General features: G+C 29.3%; 1 protein-coding gene across 1 annotated transcript; it reads left to right on the forward strand.

Annotated features, from left to right (window-relative positions):
• The first annotated feature begins 356 nt into the window (after positions 1-356).
• Positions 357-13,618, forward strand: LOC130828551 (protein disulfide-isomerase-like). Its single transcript, XM_057694517.1, has 10 exons — positions 357-532; positions 2,114-2,144; positions 3,419-3,709; positions 4,971-5,159; positions 6,299-6,427; positions 7,128-7,265; positions 8,587-8,706; positions 8,782-8,899; positions 11,463-11,575; positions 12,686-13,618. Exons 1-10 carry the CDS (start codon positions 357-359, stop codon positions 12,920-12,922), a joined length of 1,542 nt encoding a protein of 513 aa, XP_057550500.1. The 3' UTR covers positions 12,923-13,618.
• The last annotated feature ends 3,762 nt before the right edge of the window (positions 13,619-17,380 follow it).

Below are 17,380 nucleotides of genomic sequence, written 5' to 3' on the forward strand. Positions count from 1 at the left end.
TATCTAGAATAGAAATGAGACAATTACACTAAACTGACTTAAAAAAGAAATAACGCATTTCCTCTGAATTTAATTGGAGGGACTATATGTTAATAAAAATAAAAATAGATGTTTAGGATCACAATATATATATATATATATATATATATATATATATATATATATATATATATATATATATATATATATATATATAATTGGTATGATGACACTATTACAATATCACAAAAATAATGATATGATACACTACTATATGCTAATTAACACCCAGTGATCTCTTATATAAAGCATTAGAATTGAGGGACAATGATGAAATATAAATTAGTTTGTCTTTATTTTCCATTATATCAAAGTCAATGGCGTTGACTTTTATAAGGGCGTTAACTTTACTATCAGCACTTTGTAGTATTCAAGCTTCAGCTGGAGAGGAAGAAGTAATCAGCCAGGAATTTGCAATTACTTTGGATCATTCCAACTTCACTCAAACTGTTGCCAAACAAGATTTCATTTTTGTCAATTTTTATGCTCCAGGGTATGCGCCTATTCTTTACTCTTTTAAATACGGTATTATTCGTAAAAACAAACTTGTGTCTTATGATAATATGAATATGGGAGATTTTGGGTACGTGCAACATTCTCAAATTTAATTATATAGGGTCCTAAAAATATAGAGCCTCAAAAATTGGATCATGCATAACATATTTCGAGTATATTTATAAGATACAGAACATTGATAAAATTAGATTTTGATATAAAAAAATTGGAGTCTAACATATAAAGGTGGTGTTTGGTTTATGGCTTTTGACTTAGCTTTTTAGTTGGCTTTTGACTTTTGGCTTATTGATTGCTCAAACAGTCAAAAAAAAGTGTTCGGTAAATGGTTTTTAAAGCTGCTGAAAAACTGGTTTTTAAGCCAAAATAAAAAAGCTTTTTCAGCTAGCTTTTTTGGTTGACTTTTGGCTTGCTGGCCCATATTTTTTCTAATAAACAGCTAACAGTCAGTACTCAAATTACCAGACAACTCCACAAACAGTTGACTTTTTCAGCTAGTTTAAAAGCCAACAAAACAACCAACATTTCTAACTAATCAAACAAGCTAGCTAAAAAAGCCGACCGCCAACAACCAACAACCAATTATCAAACACCCAAAAAACGCACACTGTCATCAAAATTATTGTGTTATTTTTGCTATGTCCTTATATAGAATATATATTACATATTTCCACATCAATCTAATAAAGCAAACAAACTCTAATTGGAAATACTTGTTATACTTTTTGTTTTTACATTATTTGATGTACTATTATGATATTTAATATCTTTTATTAGACGTGATTAAAAATTGTAAGAAGTTGATATTATAAATATATGCATTGAGATGATAAAAAAAAATTCTATTTAAATATTTTTTTTATGTGTAAATAATAAAAAGTAAAACAATATGATTGATGAATAATAATTACTATGAAAAAATAGCAACTAATTCCAAGCAGAGATATTATAATTTAGAAGGCTTTAACAATAACTTTTATCATTTACACATTGTAAAAGTGTCTATTTGTCATCCACATGTGAGTTGTCTCGCATCAGAAAAAAAGATGATCAATATACATCACTTATAAATTATAGGAGTAAGTCCGGCTACTACTAATTGATTTTAATATAGTGAACATCATTTGTAATTGTATGTGGATTATCCCTTCTCCTTCTTATTTGCATTGTTCAGGCCTATTTTCTAAATTTTATTATCACATATCATATTTAAATGAATTTCCTAAAGATCCATTGATACATATATCAAGCATAAGCGCTTCTTTGTGATAGATTATACTTATTAATTGGTTTTTGGAAAAGTCAAATTCAATTTTCATGTAGCGTGAACTTAGCTTGATGCAATTAATACTTCAATGAAAGATCTATATCTTAATATTAGAATTAAATATATAAATTATTATAAATTATTTTTTTGGAAGTACTTAATAAGAAATTATTATTCGTAAATGCATTGCACAAGTTATCTTTATAACTTATTTCTCCATATTTTTGTATAAAAAAAAAAACGTAAATATACACTTTTTGCTTATCAAATCTCTTTATTATTTATTGGTCTTAGGTGTGGGTTTTGCAAATCTCTTGCTCCGGAGGTAACATTCTTTACTATATCTTTATTATGAGTTAGGACTATTAGTCACATTCAAATTATAATCCATTATTATAGCAAATTTTCACTAATAAGAGTGCATTATATTGAAAAAAAACCCGCATTTTACAAATTGTAAAGTAAACATTGAAATAAATTTATTAGTAAACAACTATCGATAATATTTATATACTTCTATAAAATGAACAATATAATAACAATGATATAATAATTAAGAATTTGTTTACATTTTATAAATGTAAATTTGTAATCATGAAAGTTTTGGCTCATGTAAGTGTAAGCGTTTGGTTTTGTTGAGTTGTTTAGGGCAATGAGTAAATAGAAAACACCAACTTTCATATTTGAAATGCTGATTTAAGATGATATTATTACGAGACAATTATAAATTAGACTATCTAAAGTAATTAAAACAACTTTTATATATACTATAAATACTTATTTTTAGTTTTTTGATATTTTTATGTCAATTTGAATGTTTAAAATTGACAACATAGAAAATTAAAACACAAACTTTAATTATAAAAAAGTGATATTTAAAATCTATCTCGCCATGAGTAGAGTTGTTCGTAAGAGTTTGTTAAGTTAGAGAGAATTGGAGAAACAAAAATAAACCTTTTGAGGCTCGTTTGTTATTGTATTTTGTTTTCAGTTTTCAACTTTTTTCTACAAAACTAAAAATTAAAATTAAAATATCAGAAAAAACAGTTTTTATTTTTTAGTTGATAGTTTTTAAAATCATCATGTTCAGTGTTTCAATATATATGACTATTTTTTAATTCATTATAGAATATATATATATATATATATATATATATATATATATATATATATATATATATATATATATATATATATATATATATATATATATATATATATATATATATATATATATATATATATGATATGGCTTTAAAAATCAAAAATAGAAAACCACTTTAATAGTACACGGGCATTAGTTTTATTATGATATTTATGAATTAAAAGTTAATTTATACATTTTTCTAAGAACTTTAATGTGCATAATGGCATTTAGTGAATTTTTTGAAAATTAATAACAACATGCATATCTAGTGGATACGATAACACTTTAATAGAAATTGTGAAAGTATTTTCATTGAAGTGTAACTAAAAAAATCCACTACTTTCATTGTTTCAGTTTATACGTAACATTTTAATCGAAATTGTGAAAACTTTTTTCATTAAATTGTTACTAAAAAATTAAAACACTCATCATTTTATAATAATGTGTGACAGTATGAGAAGGCAGCTTCTATTTTGGAAAAGCATGATCCTCCAATAACCCTAGCAAAATACGATGCTTTCGAACCAGCAAATAAGGATGACGTAAGAAATATAAAAATAAGAGGTTTTCCAACACTTAAAATAATAAGAAATGGAGGTAAAATAGTTGAAGACGAATATGAAGGACCTCGAAAAGCTGAAGCAATTGTTGAATATGTAATCAAACAATTTGGACCTGCGTCTGTTGAGATTAAATCTGCTCATCATGCTGCTACTCTTATTCATCCTAACAACACTTTCATTGTTAGTGTCTTCTGCTTTTATGAAAAATTACATGAAACAATCTAATGTATATCACTTTTTGCAAAAAACTACTTAATTTATTTCTTTTGCAAAAACCTATCTTATATGACTCAACCCTTTGCAAAAAACTACCTCCAATTGATGGTCAACTAATAAAGGATCTCATTAAGTTGTAGTGTTTTGCAAAGGTTTAGGTGAAGTGTAAGGTAGTTTTTTGCAAATAAATAAATAAGGTTTTTTTTTTTTTGAAAAAGGTGATATATATTATGTAATTTCTTGTGATTTTTCCTTTTTATTATTACACTATGTTTAATTTGGATAATAATTTTAGAGAGAAAGAAAAAAATGGAAGGAGAAGGTGGAAGGAAAAGAATGTTAAACGATATAAGATATTATGGGGCTTCAACCATCACTTTAAACTTTTAGTTGATATTCGAACCTGTGACCACTTGTCACGCTGACTCTAATATCATGTCAAGGAACCAATTCAATGCAATCAAAGGCTTAAGCCGATGGTAAAAGACAAAGCCTCATAATATATTATATACTCTAACAAAGGTAGAGAAGAAAAAAAAAACTCTTTTTTGTTTAAAAGAAAGAAAAGAGAAAGGAAAGAAGATGAGAATTTGCCCTTCAGTTATCTTTTCTACTTTGGAGAGATTGAGACATTAAAAGAACTTATTCATTTAATCCCTTCAATTTCCTCTCCTATATTATTAACCAAATAAGAGATTTAGTTTTTATAATTTTTAAATGTGTATAAGTTAACATATAAAAGAATAAAATAATATATTGAATTGTATAAAAAGTCAAATAAAACAAGTATAATGGAACTGAGAAAATAGAGAAAAAGAAAATAATAGATTAGAATTTTCCCCTACCAAAAAAAAAAAGCTTAGAGTTTTCCGTCACACTCAATTAATTCTTTCCCACTATATTTGGCTAGAAAATATCAGGCCTAATTATTAAAGTACCATAATTGTTATCACCTTAAATAATTTAGTAATTTTCAAAAATATCTTATGCCTTCAAAAAATAAGTCGATTCCAACCAAAATAAGTTTGAATCAATTCAATAATATACTTATAGAAGAAAAATAACATGAAGTTAGTAAAAAATAGGTTTAATTTAGCTAAATTGGCCCATTTTTTTCCCTTTTCTTTAAATTTCTTTTATTATTTGAAAAGAATTTGAATATTTACTTTTCTTTGGTAAAAATTATACTTATATTTTACATGGTTGGATTTCTGAAACAATGTAGGTAGGAGTTTTCCCAGAATTTAAAGGGGAGGAATATGAAAACTTTACCAAGTTGGCTGAAAAATTGCGAAACGATTACGACTTTGGTCACACGTTGGATGCTAAGTTCCTTCCAAGAGGTGATTTTTTAGTCAAAGGACCCTTCATTAGATTGCTTAAGCCATTTGATGAATTATTTCTTGATTTTCAGGTAATTGTGGGACCTTTTATTTCATCCGTATTTTATCAATTTTATTCATGTCTTTCTATATTTTTTGCTACATTTATTTTTTTAGACTCTTGCATACCAATTAATTTTTGTATAGATTTAGTCCATATGAAATATTATAGGCCTTTCGTGTATTCCTTTAATTTGTATTCTACTTTAATAAGTTGATTTGACTATTTAAATATTATAATACGATGTAAGTCTATTCAAGACTTTTAAGCTCACATACTCTTATATATTCAAAATTTCTCGTTATCTTATTAGCTCAAATTTCCATATAAAGTATTCTCTCTGTTACAAAAAAGTGCAACCATTTTAAATTTTCTCTTTATCTATTTCAATTTAACTATTAAACTCTATGAAACTAGTACTATTTAAAGACAGTGTTATTTAGTATATTTAATGTTCTTTACTTCTCATCAAAGTTTTTCTATGCATAACCTTTTCAAAATACAAATATAAAAGAGTAATTAATTTTGATCAATTGAAAGGAATTTTCTATAATTAAAAGGAGTAAAGAGAAAATTAAGGAATTATGTTCATTTATAGTTTTGAACTTTTTAATAGGATGAAGGGATTAGATTTTTACATTTATACTATAGCGGATACAAAAGTGATCCTTACACGACTAATACTATATTTGAATAATAATTTTGAAAAAAAAGGGAGATAAGGAGAAAAAAGGAAAGGCTAAAGAAGGAAAGAGAAATAAAAGGGAAATAGCTTTTGTTGGTATAAGAGGGAATGAAAGAGAAAGAAAAAAATGACTTTTTCCTTCAAATCTTTTTAATTTTGAAGAGATTGGAACTTTAATAAGAAGTGTCGACCAAATCCTTCCAATTTCTCTCCCCTTAAAATCCCTTCTTTTATATTTTGCTATTCAAATAAAAAAATTTTCTTCCTCTAAATCTCTTCCCTTTCTTTCTCTTAATTTCTTTTCATCCAAACACATCCTAAAAAAAAATGATGCATAACATCATTTTCTTGATAGAAAATATTAATTATAATTTTCATAATGTAGCAAATTCAAGTAAAAGCGCATATTAATTAATAAAGCACAATTACCCAAACAAAAGCAGCATAGTTAAATAATAATAACTAAATACAGATTGGGTGCACAGAATTTTGATTTAGGTGCCATGGAAAAGTTTATCGAAGAAGAGGGTGCACCTTCAGTCATCATATACGACACACAACCTGGCAATCCTTACATTACTAAATTCTTTTCAAATGAAGACAAAAAGACCAAGGTAAGTAATGCCTATTCAAAATCCATTTTTATTTTTTTGTTTTCATAATTTTAGTATATTATATTAAGAGATAATTTTATTTTAGGAATGCGCACAATCCTAACTCACTATCAAAGGTATTTATGTCGGTCAAACAGATTAAATTGGGTCAAGTTTGCATTTGGATTATATATAAATATGTCACAATCCTGACCCGAGTTATAACACACCATGTCAACATGATTTCAATCCACTTAACTCATTCATTATATTTAAATAGACAAACTTAAGACAATTATTTGACCTATTTGTTTAATTAGGCTTTAATTTTTTAAACTTTTAATTAACAGTTATTTATTTTGTATTTACAATGAAAAATAAAAAGTATTAAATGAATTAAGTTCAAGTTATACAGATTGATTTGACTCAAAATTAACTCATGTATTCGTTTCAATTTTAAAATTTTAACCTTAATCTTATCTATTTTACAAACAAATCAAATCCGATCGTATCGTATCATTTACTCAATCGAAATCCATATTTTAAGTTAGACTCAAATCAGATAGCATGTCCATTAACTTTTGCTAGACCTAGATGTATCTTTTTATCAAACTTAATTTATTGGTCGACAATTATGCATTTTCTAAATCAAAGCTACATTTCAAAAAAAAAAAAAAAAAAAAGAATTTGATATACAAATTAACATTTTGTGTTGTGACAGGTCACAATGATTTTGAACTTCACTAACGAGAATGCTGCAATACTGATGTCCAAATTTAATGATATTGCTTATCTACTTAAAGGTGGCAAAACAAGCTTCTTACTTGGTGATCTTGAGCCAAGCCAAAGAATTCTTAAGGTTAACCAATGATCTCAATTTTTTTATCATTATACAACATATATATAGAGAAACAAACAAATTATATAGGCCTATCTCATGATGAAACGATTTTTTTTAGATTATTTTCATCCTAAAATTGTGATCTAGTTTAATTAAATAATCAATGGTGGTGTCAGATCAAAAGGTCGGTCTATAATAGGCCAAACCCTAAAAGTTAGTTGAGTGATTATATAAAAAAATATTTTGTCTAATTTATACTCACTCGGTTTTTATTGATGCTCCGATAATGAATATTCACGAAATGAAAAAAATAGAATTTTTTAAATAATAGATTTATTATTTTATTAAATAATTAATTCATAAAGAAAAATTGGAGATTATAAGCATTAAAAAATATTAAAATAAAATTAGTGAGAAAAACATGAAAATCATAGTCATTAAATAAATGTTTTATAAAGTTAATGGAAAACATGTAGGAACAATAAAAAAAAATATATAAATGTTAAAATGAAGTTAATGGATGATATATGGGGATCATAAGTATTAATAAAATCTTAAAATTAGGTTAAATATGATTAATCATGTCCAAAATATATGATATAAATAGAAAGATTTTCTAAGGATTAACAAAAAAAGTACCTAAAATGACAAGAGAATATTATGAAGGACAAAGAGAGTAATAGATAGACGTTACTAGCTTAGTAGTTATGAGTATAGTTTTGTAAGTAGAGAATGAAAATTTAAATGTTTGCCCCCTACTTTGTGTGTATAGTTAATGAGGTTATTTGATTCTTTTTGTTGGTTTATTTAACCGGTAAAAAGTGTTAACTTTTTCGTTGACTTTTAAGTTAATTGGACAAGTCAATCTAAAAGCCATTTACAAAACAATCTTGACCCATGATTTGTCGGGAAAGAGTGATACCTCATATTGAGTTTAAAAATGATTGATAACTACATATTTTATAAGGTGAATTGTTTTTTCAAGTGAGCCAATTTGCTAACCATTATATTAAGTGTGATTAATAGAGACCAATCTTAAGATGCGTGATCTCTTGGAAAGTTTTTTTAGGTGCACAAGAGTGAGACCAAATTGTATCAGAAAGACTAGTATTGATCTGTAGAGCCAATCAATAGTCTCTATAAATGATCACCGTACCGGCGGTCCAAGAGGCCACAATGTTGAAAAAAATAATAGACTTGGGATTATATAAATTAAAAGGCATAATATATCTTTGATAAGAAGAAAGTATTTAATTATTTTATATTTAGATACATTAATTAATCGATCTAATAAGTTGTCTTCTAAATTGAATGATATAATAAATGGTTATGAAAACAGTTTTATAAGCTCGACAAATCCTTAGTTCCTCTCATCTACATACAAAAGAATGGTGCTCAAAAATATGTTAAAGCAAATGTGGGACCAGATGAAGTTGTGCCTTGGTTCAAGAAATTCTTGGTAATTTTTCTTTATAATTTTTGTAAAGATATCTTATGTCATTTTTCTCATTCTAACGATATTTAATTTTTGTAGGATGGAAAAATAGAGGAATACATAAGATCACAACCTATTCCTCTAGAAGATAACGAACCTGTAAAGATGGTAGTCCATAGAAACTTCCATGACATGGTATATAACTCTAGAAAAGAAGGTACATATCTATGATCTACTTTTTTTTCTTGGAAAATGCTAATATAAAATTTTAGTTTTTTAGACTTGATTATGATTTGAATATAATATAAGTAAAAAATTGTTTCAATTTATTAATCTCAATGTTCTATATTGTTATTCTCATTTACTTTTTTTAGATTCAAATATAAACTTAAAAGACAAATAATGACTTTAATTGTAAATTTTAAACATTCATAAAAAGTTGATATTTGAAAATTATATATTGAGAAGAATTTATTAACATCCTACATGAATACATTTTTTTATATAGATTAAAGAGAATTCATAGTCAACCTTAAAAAAAAAAAAAGAATTCATAGTCAAAAATTAGCTCTAAAAGCAAATATATATTGAGAATGAGAACAACAACAACAAAAAAAAAAAAAAAAAAAAAAAAAAAAAAAGAATGCATGAACTCAAGTAAAATGATGAAAAAGGAATTTGGAAAATGACTTTTAAACTAGTTAAAAATATTGCTTTATAGTCAAAATCAAGAATCTATTAGCAATAGCTTTTGTATTGACTTTTTGTTTTTTACTACTTTTTCTCTAATAAACGGCCAACAACCAACAATTACTTATTACGGAACACCTCTTTAATAGCTGACATAAACAAATAGCTTATCAGCCAATACTTTTAACTAGGCAAACTAATAAACAACTGCAACTAATAACTATTCGCAAAACAAGCCCAAAGTGAAGCATAAAATATCCTTGGAGAAATTAATTCTGAAGAAACTCAATGGTTAGTGTATAATTTTGAATAAAACTATTCAAAACTTAGTGTAGATGAGACACTCTATAAAAAGTCCATGAGCTTATTAAGCAAAGTTGTAAAAAGGACAATAGATCCAAGAGTTGAATGCTTGCTTGAACCCAAGCCCGCTTGTTCAAGCACACATTGGTGCTTGTTTTAGCAATTTAGGTTTGTGAGAGGCATAAACTTTTGGAACTTAATTCAGGTAGTATGCTCGTTCGAGCGTGGGTTCACTCGTTCGAGCACAATTAGACATGCGTGTTTGTGTGCGACGCTATTATTGTGTATATCTTAGGATCGTATATCTCTATAAAAAATACATGTAATTTACATTAAAAACTCATAAATTTATTCTGCCTAGTTATCTCATACTCATGTCATAAATAAGAAACATGGAATATTTCTAATTTCATCATCTGTAAAAACAATTACATTCTAGTATAAGGAGTGTAATTAAATTAATTGTATTGCTTTTATCATTTTCTTGTAAAGTAGTGGAAGAAATTACACAAAAGGAAAGTCAATAATGCTTTCAATGAGTCAAGTTTTCTATTGCCTTAAGTGATATAAACCTATCTTTAATCACATCAAAGAATTTCGGTTTGTGTATTGATTATGTTTGTTTAGTTTGTTTGTCAAATTCAACGATGGCTACTGGTGTTTCTTGGTAACCAAAAGTCAGTTAAAGCACCTCATTAAAATCTCAAGTGCTAATGATTTAATTCTCAGTTGAATTTGAGAAAAACACAAAATTTCTAAAGACTAATTAAATTGAAAATGCAAGAATGAAATCAACAAATGAAATGGCATATAAGGTTTATCGATATTCACCCAGTGTTAGATACGTCCTCCCTAATATAGATTACTAGTAATTGATCTGAATTGAAGCTTTCTTGCATGTCTTAATGTATTACTATGAAAGGGATTCAAAGATTTAGAGAAAAGAAAATGAGGGTTCCTGAGATTACAATTAAGACAAAATAAGCTAAGGGATTAGAATATATCTAAATTTATGTATTAGACATTTATATAACTATGAACTGAAATCATGTAATATAGCAAGCTTTAAAACGAACAAACACTCTAAGCTGAGTTGACTTTATAGTCATAGCGAGAAAAGCTGACTCGACTTTTGTTGCTAAAATTAATTGAGGTAGAAGAAGAAATCGACTCAACTTTGGCGATTTGGTTTAAACCTCAATATTTTTCTACTTCACTCAATTGGCACTACATTAGCTCAAGAAATACTATACTCATACCCTTTGCACACCCATATACCCACACATTAGTATTATGACTCTTTAAGGCACTATATACAACAACTACAATTATACTTATGTTGTAATTGTAATATTATTAGTTTGTAATAGTTACATGGATCGTCTAAAAGGTTAAGCTTTCCTTATTTGATTACATAATAGGCTGAGAGAAGGGAAGAGTTAGGTGAGAATCGAATCTATGATCTTACTAAAGAACGTGGTACTTGCTCTAATTGAGACAATACCTCATTCTCAAGGCTTTGCTTTTCACCCTTGAAAAAATTCAATTTTCATATTGCATAGAACATTAGTTTTGGTAGTGGTTTTTAAGGCAAATTTTCGCATCATCCTACCCTCTATTTAGATTAAGATTTATTGTGCTCATTCCGCCAACTTTTAAAAGTAACTTTTTATGTATTACGGTGAATAATGTAATCTTAAATTTTAATATAGGAACATACGTGGCTAAAGAAGATGATAAAACATTTTAATATTGACTTTCAATTCTTGATGTGTTGGAAATTGCAGTTCTACTAGAGTTCTATGCGCCTTGGTGTGGTCACTGTAAGAAGCTTGCTCCAATCTTGAATGAAGTTGCTCTTTCTTACCTAAAGGATCCTAATGTCTTAATTGCTAAATTTGTAAGTTATTATTACTTCTAATGCACCTCAAATACTCATTGTATAAAGCAAACATGTTATAAGACTACCATTTCAAAATCATATTAGGCAAAAAGATATTAAACGTGTTATATAATTAATAGTTTAATTCTTAATTCTGTTTAGGACTAGATAAAACACTATTCTGATTCGTGTAAATTGGATTAAGAAAGGGAGTTATATCAGTGAGTTTGTTGGTGAGAGTCTTACCTTTGCTATCCAAGCCCTTCTTGCGATAAAACTACTCTTAGTGACTAGACTTGGACAAGTAACAAATATTGAAGGGCCCAAGCTTGACTTCGCGGAAAGCCTATGATGCTCACTCAAGTCAAATGCTGGTTAAGTACCTAGGATGTCTAATTCCAAGTGCGCTAGCCTTATCTTGGGGAGACTTGTTGTGGTTTGTTTGTGGCATGAGACATTAATAAAACTCGTCAATGTAAGAGTTAATGTAAGAATAATAAATGCTTGTTCACAAATGATTGAGAGTCTGCAACAATAAATGAGTGTAATTATGGACGTGAGGTTACCTTTATGGTACAGAATGTTGTAATTATATGTATCATTGACTCAAAGTCGAAGAAACCCTATTTCGCTAAAGAATGTGTTACTTGACCCTTGTGTGTACCGTTGGAAATTCCCTATAGTCCAAGACATTTTTTCTTAACTGTATGTGTAGAGTCAACTATGTCCTTTGACGTAGCAACCCTTCATTGGGTGTGAAGTAGGGCATTTAGTGCAAAAGATCTTGTTTTGTCCGATTTGGGGAAACTTTCTTCCTTTATGAGAAGAAAGCATGCCTTTGCACATTCTCTTAAGCGGCTCGTCATGTAGGTGGGATTAAGAAGTCTTGTGTATGCAACCTTGTCATGTATTATGTTATAATACTAGGTAATTTTTGGGTATTTGTATTAGATGGACCAAACACTTATATCTGTATATGTCCTGAGAAACCTTGCCTACTATTTACAATGTTATGCATTAGACATACAATTCAATATTAAAAGTTTTATTATTAATTTTTTTTTTTATCAAAAGCCTTATTCCCCTTCCAACATTAATCTAAATCGTTTTTTGTTGATTTACTTGTAGGATGCAACTGCAAATGATATCCCTAGCAGTATTTTCAAGGTAAATAGCTATCCTACAATGTACTACATTTCATCAAAAAAAGAGATGAAGGAGATAATTAAGTACACAGGAGAAAGAACCAAGAAAAATATTATCAACTTCATAGAGAAACATAAGTTTGATAAGAAAATCAAAAATCAATCTGATAACGGAAGCATGTCTACTAGTGAAATAGATTCGTTTAGAGATGAACTGTAATTATATTGTGAAAAAAAAGAAAAGCCTTAAAAATTATGTTTAAGAATGTAGGGCTTCATCAACGATAAAAAAACATTTATATGAGAAAAATTAATTGATAATCAAAGTTTATTGGTTTTATGAGATTTTAATTATCAAAAACTATTGGTGATTCTATGAAGTTATCTAATTAAACATTGAGTTTTCAATATGTGTGATAGATATGTTGCATGATTTCACATTTGTCTATACTAATCATATCTATGCATCTATAACGTGTAATCTATATCGCTAATCTATAACTAAAATAAAAGCCCATTTTTTGAAGATGCACATTTCTCACTTTTCATGTAAGCATTTCTCTCCCAAATTTAATATTGATGTTATTATAATATAACATCTTTTTCATGTTACTATAGAGTGCGAAGTTGTCACTGTTGAAATAAGGAGGTTAGTAGGAAGAACAACTATATAATTGAGCCATTTTCCAAAGAGTTGATTTCTAACAAATTGTTAAATTTTCAAAATAGTGAGTTGAATTTTGATACCAATTAAAGAATCCTTTATTGAACTATGAGGTTAATACTCTAGATAGAGGCGCGGTTAAAAGATGACTTTTTATCGAATTGTTTGTAAGGATTTCGTATACTTAATTGCTTATGTCTTGAGTACAACAAACTACGCATTTGCAGAATAAAACTAGACAAAATAATTACATTTGTTTTACAAAGCTCACAACTAATGGTTAAAATTGCCTAGAGTCCAACTCCTAAAGAAAATAAAGCAAAAAAAAAAGGACATAACAATCTAAGAAGATAGATCAATATGTAACATTAGTATAAATCTATGTATGGAAATCAAAAGGGTATGTAACAACTCAATATCTATAATCTATGATGTTGCAATAGAAAAACCCAAATAAATCTCTGATTTGAAAGTTTGTACACAAAACAATTCCTAATTCTATTGATCTAATTATTAAAAAAAAAAAAAAAAAAAAAGAAAAAAGAGAGAAAATTGAAATTGAAATAATAATAGACTTCAACAATAAAAGCTCTCAAAGAAGAAATAACAAAAGAGAGAAAATTAAAATTAAAACTAAGAAAAAACTGACTAAATGATAAAAAATAATTACCATTATTTATAGTGGTACCAAAAATAAACGTCAGCAGCCATCAGCAGAAAACGCCGACTTGGTGGTTGTCTTTCCTCCATGAAAGCCGAGTCGACTTTAATCACTGCCAAGAATGCGATTTTTCCAGAACATAACGGCGACTCGGTGCTTTTGGGACCTCTTCTGAAGCCAAGTCGGCTTTGAATGCAGTCAATTACGCCCATTTCCAGAAAGTTACAACGACTCGGCTTTCATTTGGTTCCCTCTTAAAGCCGAGTAGGCTCTCCTCTAGACCATGGAACTTTGTACTTAGGATCATTTTGCGACCTCTTTCTTTCGTTCTTTAACTCACGAGCATCAATCTTCTTTTCAAAATGCCCTGTAATTGTAAAAGCCACAATCCTTGCACAAACATACCCAAATATCATCATAATTAACCCAATTATTCCCAAATGATCAAATTATTGCAAATTAGAGTAAATGGACTGAAAACAATCCTAAACCACCACTAAACTTCATCAAAGGAGCATAAAAATAAACATAATAAGTGCAAATAATTGCACTTATCAACCCTCCCCATTCACCACCATTCTCCCACTTCAACACCACCACCACCATTAAAATCCCTCCTTTAATGGGTATTTTTCTTGGATTGATGAATATTTTTTAGGTAATAAAGGAGGAATTTTGTGAGTAATAAGTTATTATTATCACTCTCAAATGCACTCAAATTTCTTATAATTTTCTCAATCACCATTGGAGAAAGAGTACCCAAATCTTTGAGTTTTTCAGATCTTTCTTTTTGGCGAAAAGTAATGCATGAGTAGACAAGTAAGACTTACATGAAAATTTCAATATCTAATCCATCAATTTCTGATTCTTTCCTCAATTTTAGATTCTCCCTTATCGGTTGTTATCTTTGATGGATTGTTCTAAAACCCCTCCTTTAATGAAGCAAGTTTCAGATTCTCTACTCAATTACCCATTTCTAATTCTAAATCCTCTACCCCTAAATTTTTCCTTCTATGGTTAAAGGATTAAGGGAAGAAATTTCTCAATTTATGAAATTCTTAAATCCCAATAAATCTCTTTTCTTGCATCTGATTATTTGGCAGTTGAGAGGGAATACTTTCAAGATAGAATAAATTGATTGATAAATGTCTTTCTTTAAAGGGTGTGTATCTTACCAATAGATGTTGTTACTGAGTCTTACATGGTTGTAGCCATGGCTTCCCTTGGTGGGATTGGAATTTTATTGAAACCGGTAGCAGAAAGTCTAGTGTGTTAGGATTTGTGTTGTAATCTAATTGGGTGAAGTTCATGAAATCTGATAGTATGTTATTAAAGGAGAGGTTTTAATGGTGGTGGTGGTGGTGGTGGTGGTGGTGGTGGTGGTGATGTTGGGGTGTGAGAATGGTGTTGATTGGGGAAGGGTAGAGAGAGGTTGGGGAAGAAGGTTTTAATAGGGAGTAATTGGATAATTAGGTTAGAATGATGAAAATAATTGAAAGTCAAAGGTCATTTACCTAGGTCAACGGTCACTTAGCAAGTCATCCGGTAAAATGGTTGTATCGATGTCGTGTTTGGTAATTTGAAGGTTGTTGTTTGTAAAAAAAAAAAACTTCGAGGTTGTTTATTCTAAAATGACTAAACTTCAAGACTGTAGTCGATAATTGATCATAAATTAAATTCAAAGAAACTGAATATGTGTAGGGCTATTGAGATCCACCATGATTCCTTTTATTCAATTTTCATGCGTTAGTTCATTAAATTAGAACATATACAATTCTCAATTAAAGCTTACATAACCCAATTGAATTCTACCTACTTCTCTGTCAAAACTCAAATGCAACATATGTTCGATTGGCAGAAGATGCAAGTTAATGGTATCGTCATCCTCACAAAGACTATATACTACAATTAACTGAAAACATGTGATGGTATTCATCCAATTCACGTTGAACACGCAAAATTCACGGGGAACAATTAAGTGGTTATCATATTACAATTGACTAAAATAATAATTAAAGCTTGCAAGTTAATGGCGATGAAGGTTGATAGTAACAGAGTAAACAAATATTTGTAAAAACATTTCATTCTTTAGTTGGTAAATGATGTTTGTATCCTTTATCATGTTTATCATGTACTTTGTGTAAATACCCATCATTATGAAATAGAAGTCAACCTATTCTATTATAATATGGTATCAGACTTTTCAAGTTAATTTGATCCTTTTTTGGCTGTCTCTTTGCTTTCTTCTCCTCTGTCTTTTGTGCACTCTCATGGCTACCAAAGATCCCATTCACCCCGCCATTTTAATCACCAATATCAAGAATTGCATTCCAATCACTCTTGATGAAGATGGTCATCTACACAATACTTGGTCTTCTCTTTTTCAACTCCATTGTGGCGCTCATCTGGTTCTTGAACATATTGTTCCCGATGACAAAAATCCTCCCACCGAAGACGCTACTTGGCACTATCTTGATGATCTTGTATGCACATGGATCTATGGTACTATCTCTGTTGAACTCATTAAACCAGTTCTTGACCCTACGGATAAAGCCCTTGATACATGGAATAGATTGGTTAATCGATTTCAGAACAATAAAACAACTCGTATTTTAACCCTTGAATCTCAATTTAATTTTGTTCATTTATCTGTTTCTCATCGGTCAAAACATAGTGTTCTGAAATCAAGACCCTTGCCCATGGTCTTCGTAATCTTGGGTCATCCGTTTTCGATAGCCGTCTTTCTCTTCAAGTTTTACATGGGCTTACCGAAGATTACCATTCATTTCGATCTACAGTTCAGCATATGAACCCGCTCCCTGATTTTGATACTATTCGCTCCATGATCGAATTAGAAGAGCATACTCGTAGCAAGGACGTCCCGGTCTCTGATACAGCCTTACTGTCCTCAGAAAATTCTTCTACCACGTCATCACCTCCAGCCCACCGTGCCTCGTCCAACTCTGGCAACCGTGGCCGTCAAAATGGCCGTCGTGGTTGCAACAAGAATAGGCAGACTAATTCCTTTGGCAACTCATTTCCTGCTACAAGTCATTCTGGGCATACTCATGTTTTTGGGCCTAATTATTCTCGATCCTCTTCTCAGCCACAAAACTTGGCCTATCCTTCTTGGGCTTTCTGGACTCCTCAATGGGTTATGCCTCCTTGCCCTCATCCAAGTACATCTATCACTTCCTAGACCACTCGGCCTCCTCCCTCTTCTCAGGCTGGCTTGCTTAGCCCACGTCCAATTCAAGCCCAAAACTTCTATATGGGTGCCCCTACTGCTTCTTATGGTTATGTTCCAACTGACATTGATCAAGCAATGAATGCTCTTTCCTTGGCCCCTCGGA

This window comes from Amaranthus tricolor, chromosome 12 (genome assembly GCF_026212465.1).
Source record: "Amaranthus tricolor cultivar Red isolate AtriRed21 chromosome 12, ASM2621246v1, whole genome shotgun sequence".
Classification (NCBI taxonomy): Eukaryota; Viridiplantae; Streptophyta; class Magnoliopsida; order Caryophyllales; family Amaranthaceae; genus Amaranthus; species Amaranthus tricolor.

Bases quoted from the DNA above. Each gene is read 5' to 3' on its own strand.
- LOC130828551 (XM_057694517.1), top strand. From the start codon at position 357: ATGGCGTTGACTTTTATAAGGGCGTTAACTTTACTATCAGCACTTTGT. The intron at 8,707-8,781 runs GTAATTTTTCTT...TAATTTTTGTAG, and splicing joins CTTGGTTCAAGAAATTCTTG to GATGGAAAAATAGAGGAATA. The intron at 11,576-12,685 runs GTAAGTTATTAT...ATTTACTTGTAG, and splicing joins ATGTCTTAATTGCTAAATTT to GATGCAACTGCAAATGATAT.